General features: G+C 44.9%; 2 protein-coding genes across 5 annotated transcripts in view; both read left to right on the forward strand.

The window, feature by feature from the left end:
* The window catches only part of LOC140706082 (uncharacterized), a 276,919-nt gene extending 258,554 nt beyond the window's left edge, over nt 1-18,365 (forward strand). For all 4 annotated transcript variants that reach the window (XM_078384434.1, XM_078384440.1, XM_078384444.1 and 1 more), the window contains one exon: nt 12,200-18,365. In XM_078384434.1, coding sequence (XP_078240560.1) covers nt 12,200-14,425 — 2,226 coding nt within the window. In that variant the 3' untranslated portion in view covers nt 14,426-18,365. The remainder of the gene's footprint in view (nt 1-12,199) is intronic.
* Nucleotides 1-18,365, forward strand: part of LOC144586363 (uncharacterized) — a 222,623-nt gene extending 204,258 nt beyond the window's left edge. The window contains exon 2 of the mRNA XM_078384471.1: nt 14,729-18,365. The gene's annotated coding sequence lies outside the window, so the exon portion shown is untranslated. The remainder of the gene's footprint in view (nt 1-14,728) is intronic.
* Nucleotides 18,366-23,207: the final 4,842 nt, after the last annotated feature.

Consider the following 23,207-nt stretch of genomic DNA (forward strand, 5'->3'; position numbering starts at 1 on the left):
TCTTATAATTCTTCAGATGTTCATTGAAGAATTTTTCCTTTTGGTAGTGGGATCTCACTACGTCTAGTATTGTTTGAAGGGTAGATTTTGTTTCATCCCAAAATTGTTCTTGCTGTGCCAAGATTCGAAGCCCCCAAGTCTCACCTCCTTCGGGAGGTTTCTCTCCTCTCTGAAGACACCCACAGAGGTTGACATACTTCACGGGACCGCGTTGTCTCAGGTAGACTAGGACAGTCCATTCCACTGGTGAGAGTCCTTCAATGATTGGTGTGACAAACCCAGACCTACTGGGATCTGCCACACAGTTTCACTAAGCTGCCACCAACCATTCCCTGTAAGAAGTCACACAGACCAGGGATGGATTTTTAAACAATAAAAAGAATAAGGTTTATTTTAAATACACACAGGGAAAAATAAACAATCAGGTGAATAGGATAAAGTAACGTGGCTTATTCTCACTCATACAAGCATACAGTTTGGTTCACACAGAACCCTTAACTTGAAGCACAGACCCTGAACCTATCAGTTCTGGCTAACCAACAGACACCTGAACCTATCAGGTTGGTACTCTGACACACAGTAGTACCCTGTCTGACACACAGACTCCCACAACAGCTTCTTCTTCCCAGCTGCTGCTTCGTCACATCCCAGTGTCTCTCAGCGTCTCTCCCTCACCACACAGGCTTCACATATTTATACAGTACAGCCCCTCCTCCTGATGTCCCGCCTTCCACTCCCCATAGGATGGAACTTTCCCTCCAAACCCATGACAGACAGGTAACATCAGTGCTGTATGTAACACCTCCCCTCTTTATAAGTTGTTTTGTAGGGGGAAAGCTAACGTGCTTTTCACCAAAAAACAACCTGAATAAAATACACAAAAACAGTTATACATACCATATAATACTTACTCATACTTACACTCTAAGTTAACCATAGCAATTAGGCATTTAACCATTTACCATATACAGTACATCAATTTACCTTTATTCATACAAACCAAATTCAAAAACCAGGTACATTTTAACTTTTTGTTCACCATTATATACACATAGTCCATGTTTCTTTCGCCGTCTTCATTCTTCAGGTCTTCTTGATAAGGCGTCAGCAACACAGTTCACTGACCCTCTGACCACCTTCACTTCAAAGTCATAGTCCTGTAGGTTTAAAGCCCACCTCATAAGTTTGCTATTGTGGGTTTTCATTGTCTTTAACCATTGCAATGGTGAATGGTCAGTACATAGAATAAAATGTCTTCCCCAGATGTAAGGCTTGGCCTTCTGGATCGCGTAGACTATGGCCAAACACTCCTTCTCCACGGTTGCCAAATGTCTCTCACCTTTTTGAAGTTTCCTACTCAGGTAGGACACTGGATGCTGGTCACCATTCTCATCCTCCTGGCACAGAACTGCTCCTACCCCGGTGTTAGACGCATCGGTGTAGATGATGAACTCCCGGTCGAAGTCTGGAGCACGCAGGACAGGATAGTTGATTAACGCCTCCTTCAACCTCTGGAACGCCGCCTCACAGTCGCTGGTCCACGGGATGCGGTCATCAGCCTTCTTCCTCGTCAGATCGGTCAGCGGAGCCGCAATCTCGCTAAACCTCGGGATGAACTTTCTGTAGTAGCCCACCAACCCAAGAAATGATTTGACTTTTTTCTTGGTGTTGGGTCTAGGCCAATCACGAACAGCTTCTATTTTGGCCTCCAGGGGTTTTATCATTCCTCCCCCTACCATGTGACCCAAGTATTTTATTTCTGGGCTACCCAGCTGACACTTGCTGGCCTTTACTGTTAGCCCTGCTGCACTTAACCTCTGCAGCACTAACTCCAGGTGTATCAGGTGATCTTCCCAGGTATTACTGAAGATCCCTATGTCGTCAATGTAGGCCACTGTAAAGTCACTGAGCCCTGCCAAGGTCTGGTCCATCAGCCTTTGGAATGTGGCTGGTGCATTTCTGAGACCAAAGCTCAGGACTCGAAACTCATAGAGACCAAAAGGGCTGCAAAAGGCAGTCTTTTCTTGATCCCTGGGATCAATTCTTAATTGCCAATATCCCTTTACCAGGTCCAATGATGAGATGAACCGACAACCCCCTATGGTTTCAATCAGGTTGTCTAGCCTGGGCATTGGGTAGGCATCAGGAGTGGTTACACGGTTTAATTTCCTGTAATCAACACAAAACCTAATGCTCCCATCAGGCTTGTCCACAAGGACTATCGGAGAGGACCAAGGACTAGAAGAGGGGACGATTATGTTCTCCCTAAGCATCTCGTCCAGCTCCTTCCGCACCTTGTCCCTATAGGGTCCCGTTACTCGGTATGGGGATACTGCCTGCGGGGGTGCATCCCCTGTGTGGATCCGATGCATCACTCCCTTCACTATCCCCGGCTTGTTGGAAAACACCTGTTGATATTTACTAAGCAGCATTTTTAGTTTTTGCTGCTGGTCTTGGGTGAGTGCAGGACTGATCTTTACCTCCTCTGGGTTGTATTTTACTTCCCCTCTACCCTCCCAGAAGGGTAATTCCGCTTCCTCACTCTCAGCTGCTTTTATCGCAAATAGAACCCTCTGTTCCCCTCTGTAGTAGGGTTTTAGGGCATTCACATGAACCACCCTCCTTGCTTGGTTCACCTCCTGCTCTATTAGGTAGTTCAGGTCTGACATCTTGGAAATGACCCTATATGGTCCTGCCCATCTGAGCTGCAGTTTATTCTTTCTGCAGGGCCTAAGCCAAAGCACTTCCTCCCCTGGGTCAAAGTGCCTCTCTCTAGCTTTGTGGTCATACCATGTTTTCTGTCTGACCTTCTGAGCTTGCAGGTTTTCTGCTGCCAGCTCTAGATTTCTCCTTAGGTCATTCATCAAGGTGTCTATGTAAGTCACAACGTCTTGTGGGTCATCCTGGGTGATCTGCTCCCAATTTTGTTTGATCAAATCAAGGGGCCCTTTCACCCTTCTTCCAAATAAAAGTTCAAATGGACTGAACCCGGTACTGGCTTGTGGCACTGATCGATAAGCAAACAAAAGGGATTGCAGCTTCTGGTCCCAATTGTTTGGATTCTCTGCCAAGTAAGCCCTAATCATGCGCATTAGAGTCCCATTGAACTTCTCAGTTAACCCATTACTTTCAGGATGATAGGCAGTGGTTTCCTTGTGCTTTATTCCACAGATTTGCCATAAGCGTTTCATGAGCTTTGATGTGAACGATGCGCCCAAATCTGTGATTATCTCTGAGGCAAATCCCATCCTGGACATATACCCCACCAAAGCATCGGCCACTGTGTTAGTTTCGATGTTAGTCAAGGGTATGGCTTCAGGATACCTTGTGGCATGGTCCACAATTGTTAGAATGAACCTGTTCCCCCTCTTTGTGGCCTTGGGCAAAGGTCCCACAATATCCACCCCTATGCATTTGAACGGAGTGTCAATCACAGGCAAAGGGCACAACTTTGCTTTGGTCCTGTCGCGGTTATTCCCCTGCCTTTGACACACATCACATTGTTTACAGAACTCCCTGATCTGCTTCCCTATGTCAGGCCAGTAGAAATTCTGTGTGATTCTCTGCTGTGTCTTGTTCACTCCTAAGTGCGCAGCAAACATGTCAGAGTGACCCCTTTGTAAGATCATGGGGCGATACTTTTCAGGTACCACCAGCTGACTTCTGATCCCATCTCCCCCTTTTGAGATATTCCTCAGGGTTTCTCTATATAAAATCCCCTTTTTCTCCAGAAATCTCACTGGGGTTTCAGGTGTTAGCTGGGCGTCAGTCACCTGTTCAAAACACTTTTGGAGAGTGGCGTCTGCCTTTTGCTCCTGTCCAAATCTGCTGTCTGTGGTTAAGGTTTCCACCACAGCTTCTGAACTCCCCTCTGCTTCCGTCTCTGGCTCATCATTACCCCCCTGAACTGTCCCCGTGGTGGCTTGTGAGCGTGTAATCACTAGCACCCGTTTCACATGTTCAGCCAGGTCATTTCCCACGAGCACGGCTGCTGGCAGAGTCGATGAAATCGCTAGCCGCCAATCTCCCCTCCAGCCTTGAAAGTGGACAGGTACCTCTGCTACTGGCAGAGAGATTACCTGCCCCTCAATCCCTGCCACCTTCATGCTCTCATTTGGGATTATAAACTCCCTAGGGATGATATCTGGATGGCACAGGGTTACCTGGGAACAAGTGTCCCGCAGCCCCCTATACTGACGGTCAAGTATTCCTACGTCCACTCCTGCTGTCTCAAACAACTGAGAATCTGTTTTTATCAGCAAGCAGCGCTTTACCTCTATGAGAGGACCATTTTCCTCAGCCTGATCAGCAGAGGTAGCTGTTCCAGACTGAGTAGTCATGGCAACAGGCTCCCTCAGTGACACTGAGCCTTGCTCTTTCTGGACACAGAACACAGCTTTTGGCTTGGTCTGACTAGAATCCTGAGGCACCATTCCTTTTAGCTGCTTTAATTTCTCACAATCTGAGATTAGATGACCCTTTCCCTGACAGAAATAACATTTTCTGGTGTATTTTGATTCTCTCTCATCTTGTTTTGGTTTTCCCTCCAAAATCTGAGGTCTTAGTTTCATGTCTGAGGGCTTCCCTTCACCATGGGCCCCTCCCCCTTGCTGGCTTTTCCCTGGTCCCTGAGAGTACTTGCTGTAGGTTTCTTTGGGTTTACCTACAGATTTCCCCTCACCCAAGGGCTTTCTTATTTGGGAAATAAAATCTGCAATCTCTGCGGCTGCTGCCACAGATTTCGGTTTCCTTTCCCTCACCTGGAATTTCAATTCCCCATGCAGGACTGAATAGAACTGTTCCAGCGCTATCAAATCTTTAAGCTGCTCATAGGTCTCTGTTCCCTCCTGCGATAGCCATTTCTCAAGCAGCCTCACCAATTGGGCCCCCACTTGGGTAAAAGTCTGTTCTGGTTTTTTTGTGAGGGACCTGAATCTTTGTCTCAGCTGCTCTGCATTTATCCCATGTCTGGCAAACACCAGTTTTTTAAACTCTGCAAAATCTTTCATCAGTTCCTCAGGCATCTCGGCATAAACCTCAGCCAGGCTACCACTGATTAAAGACCGCATGATGGTCATCTTCTCAGTTTCCCTCACTGAGAAGTCCACAAACGCTCTTTCCACTAAGGAAAAGAACACCTCAGGACAATCTCCCTTGTGGTACACAGGGAATTTCTTCAGGTCAGCCTTAGACAATTGGCCTCCCTCAGAATCCCTATTGTTATTATTGTTCTGGTTCATCAGTTCCAATTTTTTTAATTCAAAGGCCATTCTTTCTTTTTCCAGAGCAATTTTCCCTCTCTCCCTCTCCATTTCCATTCTCTCTCTCTCTAATCTTTCTTCTCTTTCCAATCTCTCTATTTCAAATTGCCGTTGTTTCTCTCTTTCCCTTTCTTCTCTTTCCCTTTCCTCCATTTCAAATTGCCTCATCCTCAGTTCATGCTGTTGGGCTATGAGCAATTTTCTAAGTTCTGGGTTCTGCTCTCCTGTGCTGTCACCCTGCACTGAGCCAAATTCATCCTCAGAACCTTGGTCAATCTGGGGGTCTTTCACTTCACTCATGTCTGCTACTTGGCTTCGAGTCAAGGGCATAATCCCCCCTCAGAACAGGCTGCTTTAAAAAGTCAAGCCTCAAAATAAAACGACCACTTTTTTCCTTTTTGCCTCAGAACCAGCTCTCCCTAGAGATTGCTGCTGTTCTTCAGCACTAACTTGCAACAGTATCGAGTCAGAGCCTACCCCCCTCTGCTGGGCCTCTCAGCTGGCAAGCTAGCTCGCTGTTGCTACGCAGTTTTGCCTCAGCTTTTTCCCGCCAAAACTAGGCTGCCTCAGAGCACCTTAATCTAAGTCTCCCCAGTTGGCACGTTCTTCTACTAGCGCACCTCCCCGTGAGGTACACCTAGAAGATTACCTACGCGCCTCAGACTGTCCCTGACTAGACCCCCCTTGCTCTGGGCACACTTGCCAAGGCTTTGCTGGACCACTGGACAACTGGACCAGTCGTATCCCACACGCTGGACACCAATCAATGTGACAAACCCAGACCTACTGGGATCTGCCACACAGTTACACTAAGCTGCCACCAACCATTCCCTATAAGAAGTCACACAGACCAGGGATGGATTTTTAAACAATAAAAAGAATAAGGTTTATTTTAAATACACACAGGGAAAAATAAACAATCAGGTGAATAGGATAAAGTAACGTGGCTTATTCTCACTCATACAAGCATACAGTTTGGTTCACACAGAACCCTTAACTTGAAGCACAGACCCTGAACCTATCAGTTCTGGCTAACCAACAGACACCTGAACCTATCAGGTTGGTACTCTGACACACAGTAGTACCCTGTCTGACACACAGACTCCCACAACAGCTTCTTCTTCCCAGCTGCTGCTTCGTCACATCCCAGTGTCTCTCAGCGTCTCTCCCTCACCACACAGGCTTCACATATTTATACAGTACAGCCCCTCCTCCTGATGTCCCGCCTTCCACTCCCCATAGGATGGAACTTTCCCTCCAAACCCATGACAGACAGGTAACATCAGTGCTGTATGTAACAATTGGTTTGGCAGTTGCTCCCTCTCTTTCATGCGCACCTCTCATTTCTCTCTCCCCTTCTATCTCTTTAACTCTCTAGGACTACTTTCTTCCTCATACCATTCATCTTATATGACCACTACCTTTTCAGTCTCCTTTGATTTTTCACCTTCCTCTGATGTCAGGATTACAACCACTGGGTCTTGCACGCTTAGCTTGCTTTTCTTTTCCCTCCCCTTTCAGCCAGAACGGATTAATCATGTTTCCAATCGGAGGTGTTCATTATTCCTCTTTATATTACTCTCCATACTTCCACAAAGTGTTTCTTTGTCTTCTGTACCATCTTCTTACATTTATTTTGCGAGTCTATGTTCCTTTTACAATGGTACCTCAACTTGCGAATTTAATCCATATTGGAATTAAGTTAGCAGGTCAAAACGTTCGTAAGTCGTATCAAACTTTTCCATTGGAATGCATTGAAAACCATTTAATATGTATCTGCTATTTTCCATTCATAGGTCGAGGCGCTGTTCATAGTTAGAGGTATTAGGGTTCCCATAGGAACTAATGCAAAGCCAATTAATCCATTCTCTACAACTATGGGGTGAATTTTCAAAAAAAAATTTCTTCTGTTGAACTAAAGTGAACTTAGGTCAAAAGAGGGCAGGCAATGTTTTTTTTTTTCGGTTCGTAAGTCCAGGCTCCATTCGCAGGTCGAAGCAATTTTGCGAATGGAGCCATTCGTAAATCGAATCGTTCTCAATTAAGGACGATCACAAGTCGAAGTACCACTGTAATTTTTCCTCATTTGGGAAAGTTTTGCATTTGTGGAAGGACCCCTCCTTTCCCATCAAAGTCTCTCCAACTCTGCTCATTAACTATGCCAGCACCTTCTTGGACTCAGGTGACCCTCCCTTTTTTTCCCCTTTTTTAAAAATTATATAAGTCCATCCATACTGATTTAACATCGTGTCACCGGGGTACAGCTTATAATCATTTGTAAAACAGCTATTAAACACATTACACTTCTAATCTATACAACATCCTTCTAACCATTGATAGAATAAGTCCCATGTTTGATAATATTTTGTATCTTATTTTCCTTTGATTTTCAGTGTTAGTCTGTCCATTTCGGTGCAGTCCAATATCTTTTTAATTATTTTTAATTCTTGATCCGTCGGTGTTCCTTCATTTTTCCAGTAATGTGCATAAATAATCCTCGCCGCTGTTAGAATATGCAGTATTAAATATACATTTTGTTTATCAACACTTTCTGGTGACCCTCCCTTTTTTGTGGTATACACTTCCGCTGGGCCTCTATGACCGTTGTTTTAAACAGGCTCCATGCACTCAGGAGAGATGTTTTCCCTTCCCCCCCCTTCCCTTTCAACTTCTTTCTAACTTGCTTCCTCGTCTCAGGGAAGTCTGCCTTTCGGAAATCAAGGGGTTTTGTGTCCGGAGATTTGCTTTACACTCTCCCTCCCAACCTACAAGGTGAAAAAGATGGCAGCATAGTCACTATTCTCTAGGGACTCAGTGATATTCCCGTCCCTAACCAGATCTTGAGTACCGCACAATAATAGATCCATCGTCCCCTGTCCTCTCTGTTGGGCTCCATGAGAAATTGCTCCAAGGCACAGTCATTTAGCATGTCAAGAAACCCCGTCTCTCTTTCGTCATAGCACGCATTGGCCCAGTCGACGTGAGGAGAATTAATGTTCCCCATGATTCCAGTCCTGTCCCTTTTGGACACTTCCCTGATTTCTCTCCACATTTCAAATTTTTTCTCCTCAGGTTTTTCCCCACATTTCCCCCTCACGTTTTTGATCTGGAGGATGATAGCAAGCCCCCCACCCACTATCTCTTTGCTCCTTGGCTTGGCAGTTTATTCACAGTGATTCTGTGATGGAGTCCGACCCGCTATCCATCTCCATTCTTCTGGATTCTACCCCTCCTTTGACCTAGATGGCCACCCCACCTCCAACACGCCCTGCCCTGTCCTCTAGTTTTTATCATCTGGGATTGCAATATCCCACTAGTTCTCTGAAATCCCACCAGGATTCCGTTATGGCCACTGCATCAATCTTATATCTACCCTCCCGATGTTTCCAGCTCTCTCATCTTTGCTCAGGCGCTTCAGGTGTTTGCATAAAAGCCTCTGCGTATGGAGGTCCCCCAAGAAGGGCTGCTTGTTTGCTCCTCCTTTATTCACAGTGATTCTGTGATGGAGTTCGACCTGCTGGATTCTACACCTTCTTTGACCTGATGGCCACCCCACCTCCAACACGCTCCTCCCTGTCTATCCCTCCTGTAGAGTTTATGGTCTGGAATTGCAGCATCCCACTGGTTCTCCAAAATCCCACCAGGTTTCCATTATTGCCACTGCATCAATCTTATACAGTGGTGCCTCGCTTAGCGATGTTAATCCGTGCAACAAAAATCGCTACTTAGCAATTTCATCGCTAAGCGATTTTAAAAAGCCCATAGAAACTCATTAAAACACGAGTAATGCTTTCCTATGGGCTTAAAAACTAACCTTATGCGAAAATCCTCCATTGCGGCGGCCTTTTTCGGTGCCTCTAAAGCGAGAGAAAACAGCGGGCGGCCATTTTGTTTACCCGGTGGCCATTTTGGAACTGCCAATCAGCTGTGCGAAAATGGGGGCTTTGCGATGATCGCTTCCCCATGATCATCACAAAGCGAATTTTTGTCATGTTCCCGGCGGTTACAACAGTCAAAGTCCGATAAACCAGTCCAAAGTCAGAAATACTAAGAATGCAAAGCCAATATCCAGATACCAACCATCTCACAGAATACAGTCCACAGTCAAGAGTCCAGAGTCAAACACACAATGTGGTCCAAGGTCGGAGTCCAGAGTCAAACACACAACTTAGTCCAAGGTCAGAGTCCAGAGTCAGGAATTCAGGAAAACACGGTTCAAGGTTGTAGGAGCATGGATGCAAGACAGAGGTTTTGACTTGTTGCTTCTGTAAGACACCCCCCACCTCCAAGGAGATTAAGGGGGTGCTAGAGATGGAGAGATTCCAGAAAATTAGTCAGTCCTTATTAGCTAAGATGAGCCCAGTTACTCAGCCAGGCCCTGACTAACACTCCTTCCTCAAGTCCATCCCCTTTGTTAAGAATAAGCAACAAACACAGACAATCCATGATTTTACACTCAGGCTAATCTGGGCTCTATATGGTAGCAAATACTCGTGGCCAATTAGCTAGGCTAGTCTGTTCAAGAAACCAATGCATGCCATTCCAAAACATTACTGCTTTATTAAGAAATATGGTTCAGAAAAGAATTCAGATTAAAGTAAAGCATTTCAGATGATAACATTTCCATATCAAGGCTGACAGATCACCCCCACCACTCCAGCTAGAAAAATAACACAAGAAATGCATTCTAAACTAGGATAATGCATAAGCGTAGTCATTCTTACGTATCCTGAGACTTCACCGTCCATAGTCCAACAGGTAAGGTAAAATCCAGTTGTAATCCATTAGTCCATGTTGGCAACAAGGCTCCATTCAAAAGTTATAATCCATTTTGGGAAAAAGCACATGTCTGTCCTTTCTCAGTCAAACTCCATCTTTTCCCAACTTCTACTCCTCCCTTCTCCTTCCCAGGATGCCTCAGGAGGGACACCCCTCTGGTGTCTTATCCCGCCTAACTTTCCCATGGGAGCTTGAGTTGTTATCATGTTTTGTGGCAGAATTATTATGACTACCAGGAATGTAACTCTCTGGCTCTCCTTAGCAACTAGATAACCAGAGAACGAAGCTTCTCTGAAATAGCATGTAAAATTTTCCTACTACAGACACAGACATTAAATCAAGATGGATGCTATTGGGACAATCTTAGGACTACATATCCCATTCTCGTAACACATAAAAATACAAATCATCACAGCTTCCACGAAATTCTAGCTGACTAGGAGCTGTTTTTATAGTTAAACAGCCCCTTGAGATGCTGGAAACCTTTCCATCCTGTCAGTACTCACGGCTAGTTGAACGGATGTTTCTGTGGACATCCTTCGAGTGATCCTCTGACCTTTTTGCCATAAGTCTTCCCCGAAGCCTGGCCCGAAGCTTGTCTGCTGGGGAAGGAGAATCTGGAGGCGATTCAGGGGTTGCTCAGCATTCTCCTCAGCTTCAGTTAACCCTTCTGCTTCCAGGTCTTCAGCTGCACTGATGACAATTTTCCCCATAAGAAACATCTCAAATTGATTGCTGTTTACCCAGCAGCCATTTTGGAACCGCTGATCAGCTGTGCGAAAATGGGGGCTTTGCTTCCCCGCGATCATTGCAAAGTGAATTTTCCCTATAGGAAACATCGTAAAAACAGCGTCGCTAAGCGATTTCGTCGCTATATGGAGTGATCGCTAAGCGAGGCACCACTGTATCTACCCTCCTGAATTTCCAGCTCTCTCATCTTTGCTCAGGAGCTTCGAGCGTTTGCATAAAAGCCTTTGTGTATGGGGTCCCCCAAGAAGGGCTGCTTGTCTGCTCCTACTTCCAGTGGACCAACAATCCCATTCCGTCACACTCACAGTCCTAATTACTACACTATCATCACTTTGTTGTGCCCTACTCTCTCCACCCTCTTTCCATGGGGATCAGGAGTCCCAAAATGAATGCCTCTCGCCTCCAGTTTGCTCTCCCCCAGGTTTAAAACCTGCTCTGCTTTTATGTAATATGTCTCTGCTCAGTAATATGTCGGTTTACGTACACCTCGGTTTAGGTAATTTCTGGTTTATGAAGGAAAATCAGTTCAAAATAAACTGATTTCATAAACTGAGGTACTACTTTATTATGCAGCATTTAGAATTTGTAATATTCAATTTTGCTGGGGTCAAATACCTTCTCAATGTCAATGCATGCATTGTTGCTTTTATTCTCACAGATGTGTTTTATCAGATTCTTTCCTCCCCCACCTTTTCATACACATTGGTTAAGGTAACTAACTCTGGAGCCAGAGTTTGGGAGTTCCCTTCCCTTCTAGCCCTGCAGTTCTAAGATTCTATTACCTCAGTACCTATTTCTCTGACTATCTCTGCTCCCTAGACTGTTTTCAGAAATTCCTGATGATTCTCTACCCGTAACAGCATTTTATCTACATCCCATCCCTTTCATGGATTTATCCTTTCTCTTCTTCCCAGCATTGACCACTAACTGCTCTTTACTGGTTCTCAAGTCCAATAATTTAGCTGCATCACATTCATCCACTTTTACTCTTCCTTTTCCCCATCTTGTTATTCATTTTCCTAAACAATCCTTTAATTCAATTTTTTTTCTCGTTATCAACTTTGAGAAATTAATTTCTAATTTTCTGGAAGCTGATGTACAATCATTGGGGAAAATTTAAGAGGGGAAAAGAAGGTAATATACTTTGAATTTGATGTACTTATTTGGGTGTAGAAATTATCATCCCTTCATGACTCCCCCCTCCAGAAGGTCCCTCAGTGAAGAGCCCTTCCAGCCTCAAGCCCAAAGGAACAACCTCCGGTTCGGCCTCATCCCCTCCCTGCTTCTCCTCCCTTCCCTTTTTGGCTGTCAGCTTCCTCCTCCGTGACTCAGACGGAGCCTGAACACATCATTCCTTATTCCTGCAGATTTTGGAAGTGACTGTTTGTCTTCTTTTTCTAATCTACCAGATGATGAACAGGAGAAGAATTGCCCAGCAACATCTGGGACAACCTGGGCAGGAATTCATCATCAAGCAAGAAAAGAGAGAATTGAGATACGGAAAGGGCAAACATGGACTTCAGATGAAAGGACTGACGCAAAGGAGAAACAACGTAAATGCATGTCACCTCAGTAGATATCAAAGAACACATCCAGGGGAGAAACTGTATCCATGTATGGAATGCGGAAGGATCTTCAGTCAGAACAAGAGCCTCCATATACACCATAGAACTCACACTGGGGAGAAACCACATGAATGCATAGAATGTGGAAAGAGCTTTAGTATCAGTGCTGTCCTTAGGTTACACCAAAGGACTCACACTGGGGAGAAACCATATAAATGCATGGAATGTGGAAAGAGTTTTAGTATCAGTGCTGTCCTTAGGTTACACCAAAGGACTCACTCTGGGGAGAAACCATATAAATGGACGGAATGTGGAAAGAGCTTTAGTCACAGTGGTGGCCTTAGGTTACATCAAAGGACCCACACTGGGGGGAAACCACATAAATGCATGGAATGTGGAAAGTGCTTTAGTTGCAGTAGTCACCTTAGGTTACATCAAAGGACACACACTGGGGAGAAACCGCATAACTGCACGGAATGTGGAAAGAGCTTTAGTAGGAGTGGTGCCCTTAGGTTACATCAAAGGACCCACACTGGGGAGAAACCACATAAATGCATGGAATGTGGAAAAAGCTTTAATCAGAGTGGTCACCTGAGGGTACATCAAAGGACCCACACTGGGGAGAAACCACATAAATGCATGGAATGTGGAAAGAGCTTTACTCAGGGTGGACACTTTAGGTTACATCTAAGGACTCACACTGGGGAGAAACCACAGAAATGCATGGAATGTGGAAAGAGCTTTAGTTGCAGTAGTAACCTTAGGTTACATCAAAGGACTCACACTGGGGAAAAACCATATAAATGCATGGAATGCGAAAAGAGCTTCAGTCAAAGTGGTGCCCTTAGGTTACATCAAAGGACCCACACTGGGGAGAAACCACATAAATGCATGAAATGTGGCAAGAGCTTTAGCTGCAGTGGTAGCCTTACGTCACATCAAAAGACCCACACACAGGAGAAACCACATAAATGTATGGAATGTGGAAAGAGCTTTAGTCACAGTGGTGCCCTTAGGTTACATCAAAGGACCCACACTGGGGAGAAACCACATAAATGCATGGAATGTGGAAAGAGCTTTAGTTGCAGTACTCACCTTAGGTTACATCAAAGGATCCACACTGGGGAGAAACCACATAAATGCACGGAATGTGGAAAGAGCTTTAGTAGGAGTGGTGCCCTTAGGTTACATCAAAGGACACACACTGGGGAGAAACCGCATAACTGCATGGAATGTGGCAAGAGCTTTAGTCACAGTGGTGCCCTTAAATTACATCAAAGGACCCACACTGGGGAGAAACCACATAAATGCATGGACTGTGGCAAGAGCTTCAACTGTAGTGGTAGCCTTACGTCACATCGAAAGACCCACACTGGGGAGAAACCACATTTATGCATGGAATGTGGAAAGAGCTTTAGTCAAAGTGGTGCCCTTAGGTTACATCAAAGGAGCCACACTGGGGAGAAACCACATAAGTGCATGGAATGTGGAAAGAGCTTTAGTTGCATTAGTAACCTTAGGTTACATCAAAGGACTCACACTGGGGAGAAACCACATAAATGCATGGAATGTGGAAAGAGCTTTAGTCAGAATGTTCACTTTAAATTACATCAAAGGACTCACACTGGTGAGAAACCACATAAATGCATGGAATGTGGAAAGAGCTTTAGTCACAGTGGTAACCTTAAATTACATCAAAGGACCCACACTGGGGAGAAACCACATAAATGCATGGAATGTGGAAAGAGCTTTAGTTGCAGCAGTAAACTTAGGTCACATCAAAGAACTCACACTGGGGAGAAACCACATAAATGCATAGAATGTGGAAAGACCTTTAGTAGGAGTGATGCCCTTAGGTTACATCAAAGGACCCACACTGGGGAGAAACCACATAAATGCATGGAATGTGGAAAAAGCTTTAATCAGAGTGGTCACCTGAGGGTACATCAAAGGACCCACACTGGGGAGAAACCACATAAATCCATGGAATGTGGAAAGAGCTTTAGTAGGAGTGGTGACTTTAGGTTGCATCAAAGAACTCACATGGAGAGAAGCCACATAAATGCATAGAATGTGGAAAGAGGTTTAGTCAGCGTGTACACTTCAGGTTGCATCAAAGGACCCACCCTGGGGAGAAACCGTATAAATGCATGTAATGTGGAAAGAGCTTTAGTTGGAGTTCTAACCTGAGGTCACATCAAAGGACCCACAATGGGGAGAAACCACATGTATGCATGTAATGTGGAAAGATCTTTAGTCAGAATTTTTGCCCTTCAGTTACATGTGAATGAGTTTTATTCGGAGCTCCTGATAAGTTAAAAATCAGAAGGAGCTCATTCAGTTTTTTGCTGGTTTCCACGGGAAAGAAGAAACAACAAAATGCTGATGTAATGCAGAGCAGAAAGAGAAAAATGGAGTGCATTTTGAAGTGCCACTTGTGATGTCATCATCATAGGCATCCTTCAGTCTCGAGAGACTATGGTATCGTCCTCTGTATGGAGGACTTGGAACAGCGTCTAGTGTGGCTGAGGAGGCCAATTCGAGAGTGACAATCCCTTCCACACTTAGGATAAATACAAACTGTACCCTGTCTAGCTCCCTGATTTTGCTGCTTTCGTGATTGCCTCTTTGCCTCAGCCTGCTGGGCAAGGGTTTCTTCAAATTGGGAGAGGCCGTGATGCACCGCATGCCGCCAGGCTGAACGCTGCGATGTCAGGGTTTCCCATCTGTTGAGATCCATTTCCAAGGCCTTCAAATCCTGCTTGCAGATATCCTTGTATCGCAGCTGTCGTCTCCCTCTGGGGCGATTTCCCTGCACTAGTTCTCCATACAGGAGATCCTGTGGAATCCGACCATCAGCCATTCTCACAACATGCCCGAGCCAGCGTAGGCATCGCTGTTTCAGTAGTGTATACATGCTAGAATTTCCAGCTCGATCTAGGACTACTCTATTTGGAACTTTGTCCTGCCAGGTGATACTAAAAATACGTCGGAGGCAGCGCATATGGAACGTGTTCAGCTTTCTCTCCTGCCGTGCATGAAGGGTCCAGGACTCACTGCAGTACAGGAGTGTGCTCAGGACACAGGCTGTATCGACCTGGATCTTGGTGTATGCTGTCAGCTTCTTATTGAGCCATACTCTTTTTGTGAGTCTTGAGAACATGGTAGCTGCTTTGCCAATGCGTCTGTCCAGCTCAACGTCTAGGGAAAGAGTGTCAGAGATGGTTGAGCCAAGGTACACAAATTCATGGATAACCTCCAATTCTTGCATGGAGATGGTAATAGAGGGAGGTGAGTCCACGCCCTGGCCCATGACTTGTGTTTTCTTCAGGCTGATAGTTAGTCCAAAGTCTTGGCAGGCCTTGCTAAAACAATTCATGAGTTGTTGGAGGTCTTTGGCAGAGTGGGCAACAATGGCTGCATCATCGGCGAAGAGGAAGTCCCGCATGCATTTCAGCTGAACTTCGGTCTTTGCTCTCAGTCTAGAGAGGTTAAATTGCTTTCCATCTGATCTAGTCCGGAGATAGACACCTTCCTTGTGATGTGTTTTATCACTTGTGATGTGTTTTATCGTTAATTAACAGAGAGGTATGACAAAATAGACATGGAACCTTGTGCTAAGAAAATGAGAATAAGCATATGTGTAATAGAAGCCTTTGCAAAGTTAGTATAAAAAGCAAAGCAAAATCGTACTGCTTATATACCGCCCCATAGCGCTTCAAGCACTCTGCATGGTTTACAAAGTAGTTATGCAGGCTACACATTGCCCCCCCCCAGCCAGAACGAATTAATCATGTTTCCAATCGGAAGTGTTCATTATTCCTCTTTATATTACTGTCCACACTTCCACAAAGTGTTTCTTTGTCTTCTGTACCATGTTCTTACATTTATTTTGCCAGAGTCTATGTTCCTTTTACAATGGTACCTCCACTTGCAAACTTAATCCATTTTAGAATTAAGTTCGCAGGTCGAAAAGTTTGTAAGTCGTATCAAACATTTCCATTGGAATGCATTGAAAACCATTTAACATGTATCAGCTATTTTTCATTCATAGGTCGAGGCGCTGTTCATAGAGGCATTAGGGTTCCTATAGGAACTAATGCAAAGCCAATTAATCCATTCTCTACAACTACGGGGTGAATTTTTAAATTTTTTTTTCTTCTGTTGAACTAAAGTGAACTTAGGTCAAAAAAGGGCAGGCAAGGCTTTTTTTTTTCAATTTCGGTTCGTAAGTCCAGGCTCCATTCGCAGGTCGAACAAATTTTGCGAACGGAGCCATTCGTAAATCAAATCGTTCGCAATTAAGGACGATCACAAGTCAAAGTACCACTGTAATTTTTCCTCATTTGGGAAGGTTTTGCATTTGTGGAAGGACCCCTCCTTTCCCTTCAGATCCTCTCCAACTTTGCTCATTAACTATGCCAGCACCTTCTTGGACTCAGGTGACCCTCCCTTTTTTGTGGTATACACTTCCGCTGGGCCTCTACAGCCGTTGTTTTAAACAGGCTCCATGCCCTCAGGAGAGATGTTTTCTCTTTTCCCCCCTTCCCTTTCAACTTCTTTCTAACTTGCTTCCTCGTCTCAGGGAAGTCTGCCCTTTGGAAGTCAAGCTTTTTTGTGTCCAGAGATTTGCTTGACACTCTCCCCCCCCCCCAACCTGCAAGGCGAAAGAGCTGGCGGCATAGTCACTTTTCCCTAGGGACTCAGTGACATTCCCGTCCCTAACCAGGTCCAGAGTACTGCACAATAATAGATCCAGAGTCCCCTGTCCTCTCTGTTGGGCTCCATGAGAAATTGCTCCAAGGCACAGTCATTTAGCATGTCAAGAAACCTAGTCTCTCTTTCTCCGCCTTTGCACGCATTAGCCCAGTCGACGTGAGGAGAATTAATGTTCCTTGTGATTCTAGTCCTGTCCCTTTTGGACACCTCCCTGATTTCTCTCCACATTTCAAATTTTCCCCCTCAAGTTCTTACCCGCATTTCCCCCTCAAGTTTTTGATCTGGAGGATGATAGTAAGCCCCCCACCCACTATCACTTTGCTCCTTGGCTTGGCAGTTTGACCCAGTGGTTCTTAACATGGGCGATAATGCCCCCCAGTGGGCGATTTCATTTTTCAGGGGGGCGGTAGAATGAAAAGGGGCGGTGTGGGGGCGTTGGAACAGAAGGGGGTGGTAGGGGGTGCTGGAGCAAACCAAACCTGTGAAGGCAGCTGCAGCCACGGTGCTGGCAGTGGATCTGGTGCTGCCACTGCCAGACAATCCAGCTCTTTCTGCCTGCCATGCCTCACTTTTCTCCCTTAGGGAAGCAGCAAGTGTGGATTGGGTGGAAGGAAAGGGGCTCTCGGGTCCCCATCCTCTCCCGGTGAAGCGCTGCCTTGCCCCTGGGCGGGGAGGGAGAGACAAGCCCCGTTTGTCCATCCTGCCTTCCCGCCCACCTTCCCGCCTGTTGCAAGGGAAGCACGGAGAGAAACGGGTCAGTTTGGGGTGGTGTGGCAGGAGTTCTAGGGACAGGGTTGGCTGGGTCATCCTGGGTGGGTGGGAATTCGGCAGCTTTTCCGGCTTTTCTTGTTGTCCTGTTGTGGCTGGCTGGCTGTCAGGGGGGGAAGAAAGTTCACCTGGCCAACTTTAAATGGCTTTGAGGGATGTCGAACTTGAGATCTTCCCCTGTCTTCTGTGTACATGGGTGTGATGTGCCTCTATGTGTAACGGAAGTGTGGAAAGAAACGGGTCAGTTTGGGGTGGTGTGCCATCTCTCATTGAGCTATTCAGCAGTTCATTTGTTTATTGTTCTGTTGGGTAGTTGGAAAGTTGTTTTTAAGGCAATTTGTTATGGATGTTGTTGTGACCCTCCTCACCCAAAGTAATTTGTGTGAGTAAATGTTGCAAAGAGTGTTAGTTACTCATTACTTTCTGACTACTGTAAAATCCTTAGGACTGTGAAAATTCTTCTCAAAAATCTTCTGAAAAGATAATGTGAAAATGTTGCATTAAACAAGTTTCGTGTGTAGAAGGTTGCTTTGGTCAACAGACTTTTGCATTATTCTAACAATGCTCCTTGAATTGAATTTTTTTTAAAAAACTGCTACAAAGCAATATACAACCCTAATTTGCTTCTCTATTTCCTTAATATAAAGTCTACTATCTACAGAATGTCTCTCTAACATTGCTCTGCTTTTTCAAAAAAATTATTTTGATACCCAAGTGGGTTGCTATCTTGAATTTAGGTTTCAGACAGCAGCAAAATCAATATTCCTTTCCTTTCAAACAAATACGCTACTATTCTAAGATTCTTCGATTCTTAAAATTCTGTTAGGACTTGTAGCTGATGTGACAAAACCAATTGCTTGCATATTATCAGTATGAAGACTAAGTCTTTTGGTGAAACTAGAATGGGCCATTAATACATAGTCCTGACTATGTTTTCATCAGGATGTGGCCAGAAGCCATGGAGACATATTGTTTTAATTGCCACCCTTTAGGCACATTTAAGTGTCAGAGGTAGTTTGTGGAAGATAAAGTGAAGCTTTTATCAAGCTGCATTTTTCAAGCTTTGGAATACACAGGCTTGTGTCCAGTAAGGATCATCTTGTTGGTGGAAGGAGGAATTAGGTTGCTTCCCTACCTTAATTTTCTTTCTCCTGTGCTGTCCTCATTGTCCATTGCCACCACACCAAGCTCAGTTACCCAACTCACACTTAACAGCATATCTGAAGTAGTCTGCAAGAGGGAGGGTGTGAAGGTGCGAGACAAAGTGTGCCGTCCTCTGAGGCAACAAGACAAGTAGAGGAGAGTGGTTGTGTAGAAGGTGTCTTGATCGAGATAGATCAAGCAGAGGAAGTGAAGGGGAAAACAACTGAAGTGTGTCTGGCTGATGAGGGAGGGGTGGAGCTAGACTTGATTGTTTGGGAGGAGGTAAAAGAGGAGGGCAGCACACGCTTTTTCAGTTTATCCGCGGAGGGGAGTTAGGACGGTATGTGAATAGAGGGGTGCAAACCAAACCCATGCTTTCCCCTGAGACAGCTTCAGGCGCTGCATGAGACTTCCCTAATTTACTGCAAGGAGGTGGCATACCACCGGATCCACTCCAACAAGGTGGGAGAGGTCGTCACTACGACCCTTTAGAATGGATTGTCTCGGTGTATCCCCGGAATTTCCTTGGGGGCCGGAAAGTGCTTCGCCCCAGCCCCGAGTTTCAACAGAAGCCTCTGGAGGGAGACTGGGCCCACCATCCCTGCTGCGGGACTGTTTGCGTGGGACGGAGTACTCCCTTACGATCACTGACTGATCGGGAACGGTTCGGCCCAGCACCCTTTTAGAGGAAGAAAGGAATGTTGATGTTGTGAGACCGAAAAGGTACAATTTATTATCCAACGATGTTCTGAGGGATACGTTTGATCCAGTTGAACTGAGTTATGTTTCTAATAAAACTGTTAACGTTCATGGAACCGAACAGCCTCCATGCCTTTTTCCCGCCTTCACCACTAGCGCCCACCCCCCGGCTAGAGAAGGACCTTGTCACAGAGGGTCATCATTGAAAACTGTCTCTTTCCCTCTTCTGAAAGGGGACAGTGCCTTCTATGAGTGGAGTGACTTTTTTCATTTCCATGTCTTGTTTTGTGTTTTGCCCATGGGTGATTGATTGATTAGGCACCCTTCAATCTCAAGAGACTATGGTAACATGGTCTGTATGGAGGACTTGGGACAGCATATCGTGTGGCTGAGAAGGCCAATTTGAGAGTGACCATCCCTTCCCCACTGAACACAAATACAGTCTGTCCCCTGTCCAGCTCCCTGATTTTGCTGCTTTTGGGACTGCCTCTTTGCCTCGGCCTGCTGGACAAGGGTCACTTCAAATTGGGAGAGGCCGTGATGTACTGCCTGCCTCCAGGCTGAACACTCAGATGTCAAGGTTTCCAATTTGTTGAGGTCCATTCCTAAGGCCTTCAGATCCCGCTTGCAGATATCCTTGTATCGCAGCTGGAGTCTCCCTCTGGGGCGATTTGGCTGCACTACAGGAGATATTTTGGAATCCGATGTCAAAGGGATCTGATGTTGAGCCATCAAAAACTATGGTGCCCTTCATTTCCCCACGAAAGGACCTGATGATGTTAAGGAGTCGAGGTGGACATCCAGTCTTGGGAAGTATTTTAAAAAGGCCATCCCTGCTAACCAAATTAAAGGCCTTTGTGAGATCTATGAAGGCCACAAAGAAGGCTGTTGTTGTTCCCTACATTTCTCCTGAAACTGTCTGAGGGAGAAAACCGTATCAGTGGTGGATCTATTAGCTTGAAATCCACCATGTCAGTGGTGGATCTGTTAGCTTGAAAACACTGTGATTCTGGAAAGACTCTGTCTGCAAGGACCTGAGTCTCTTCAGCACAACATGGGAAGCAATGCTGAGAAGAGAGTTGCCAGGGTAGTTATTGCAGTCGCCCCTGTCTCCTTTGTTTTTATACAGTGTGACGATGTTTGCTTCGTTTTTGAATTCTTGTGCTCTGTAAAACATTTTGTGTTTCTCTTTGTATTGTACTGTACTTTTTAACGTGCACTCTAGTTCGATATTATATTTTGATTTCTCAGTTTTATGGTTTCAATTTTTTGTGCTCTTTGTGTAAACTTTTTGTGTAGATATATATATACAGTGGTGCCTCGCTTGACGATGATAATCCGTTGTAGCAAAATCACTGTACAGCGAAATCATCATCAAGTGAAAGTAAAAAGTAAAAAAACCCCATTAGAATGCATTAAAAACTGGTTAATGCGTTCTAATGGGGAAAATACCTAATCGTCCAGCGAAGGTCCTCCATAGGGCGGCCATTTTCTGGTGCCTGTAAAGCGAGCAATCTGTCCTAAACACAGCGGGGAGCCATTTTGCACAGTGGGGAGCCATTTTGTGACCTGCCGATCAGCTGTTTCAGAACCATCATTAAGCGAAATATCGGTTCCCGAAACAGGGAACCAATCGTCGTAAAGCAGATTTACCCCATTTAAACATCGTCATAAAGCGGATTCGTCATGGAGCGGGGTAATCATCAAGTGGGGCACCACTGTATATAATTTGTCACTCTGAGTTTTGTTGCTTTCCTTCTGTAAAATTTTTCTTTGTGTCTTTTAAACCCTTTTTATAGTGTGCATGAATATGTATTTTCCTCGAAACTTAGCTTAATTTCAGAGTTTTTGTCTTGAAAGTTTTAGTTCCTGCATTGCGGTTTGTTTTTAAGCCCATTTTACATTTCTTTTTGCATCTTAAAATTCACTTGTAACTAAATCATTAAATGTTACTGTTTCTTTTGGGGGGGCAGTTCATTTTCTTGCAATTAAATTTTATTTTGAGGGGTCATTGGATTTAAGTGTCTTGAATAAATAAATAAATAAATAAATAAACAAATAAACAAACAAATAAATAAATAAATAAATAAATAAATAAATAAATAAATAAATAAATAAATAAATAAATAAATAAATAAATAAATAAATAAATAAATAAATAAGATATCGCCGTGGGGAGGGGGGCAATGATAACTTCCTCAATGGCTCAAGGGGGTGTTTGTTTCAAAAGGTTAAGAACCACTGACATAGAGTATATTGTAATACACATATATTTATCTTTCACTCAACAATTTCTGCTATTGTATTCGTGAAGGCTTTCATGGCCAGGATCTAATGGCTGTTGTGGGTTTTTCGGACTTCTTGGCAGTGTTCTGAAAGTGGTTCTTCATGCTACGAAGAGTCCGAGACGACTTGACGACAGATTAGGAAGAACCACTTTCAGAACACGGCCAAGAAGACCGAAAAACCCACAACAACCAATTTCTGCTATTGTTTTTAACATGAAACTGTAGCGAACAGCCCTGCCCTCACCTGTCCATCACAGCTGAGCAGTGGAGAAGGAGCCAATAGGAAGAGTTAAAGCTGATATTTGTGGTTATTTGGGGCCTAGAGGCAGGGAGAGACACTTTGTCTCAGGAAGAAGGCCTGGCTGGGAGACAGAGGCCTAAATACAGTATCTTAACAGTGGATGATCGCTGGGGGAAGCAATTTTATTACAGACTCTCACAAAAAAAAGAGAGGAAAAAAGTGTACCTTTTAAAGTTGAGGCTTGTAAATTGGAACAGAAGCCTACATACTGTATTTGCTGGCTTATAAGACTACTTTTTTGCCCTTTAAAACATGCCTCCAAGTGGGGGGTCGTCTTATACACCGGGTGCAGTTCATTTGGGATAGACATAGCTGCCCATAGTGGCCTTCGGATGCCTTCCCACCTCATTCTACATACCATCCAGTATTGCACGGTATCTGGCGTGGCCGCGGCGAGCATCAACAGCGAGACAGGGATGCCAGACTTTTCGACGTGACCGGCCCATTCTCCTCGGTGGGAAGCAGAGGCGCTCCGGCCCGCCCCTAGTCTACGCAGAGCTCACACATGTGCACTTGTGCACTAGTGCTGGTCACAGGGAGATGCAGGGGCAGGCCCGAGGCGCTGTGGTCGCACAATGGTGACAATGAATATCACCTTTTATTTGGTGTGTGGAAGGTGTGCGGAAGAGGGGGTAGCCTTATACGGCGAGTATATAACAAACTATATTTTGAGTGGAAATGTTGGGGGGTCGTCTTATACACCCAGTCGTCTTATACGCCGGCAAATACGGTAAATAAACATGCCTTCCATGCAGGGGAAAGAGGCTGCAGAGATGTCTCCTGAGATGGCAGTTGGCTCAAATCTGGGAGGAATTATCGTGGTGCCTCGCATAGTGATGATAATCTGTTCTGGATAAATCGTCGCTATCTGGAATCGTCGCTATATGGAAAGGAAAACCCCATAGGAACGCATTAAGCCCCGTTTAATGCATTC

The sequence above is a fragment of the Pogona vitticeps genome, chromosome 1, assembly GCF_051106095.1.
Source record: "Pogona vitticeps strain Pit_001003342236 chromosome 1, PviZW2.1, whole genome shotgun sequence".
NCBI lineage: Eukaryota > Metazoa > Chordata > Lepidosauria > Squamata > Agamidae > Pogona > Pogona vitticeps.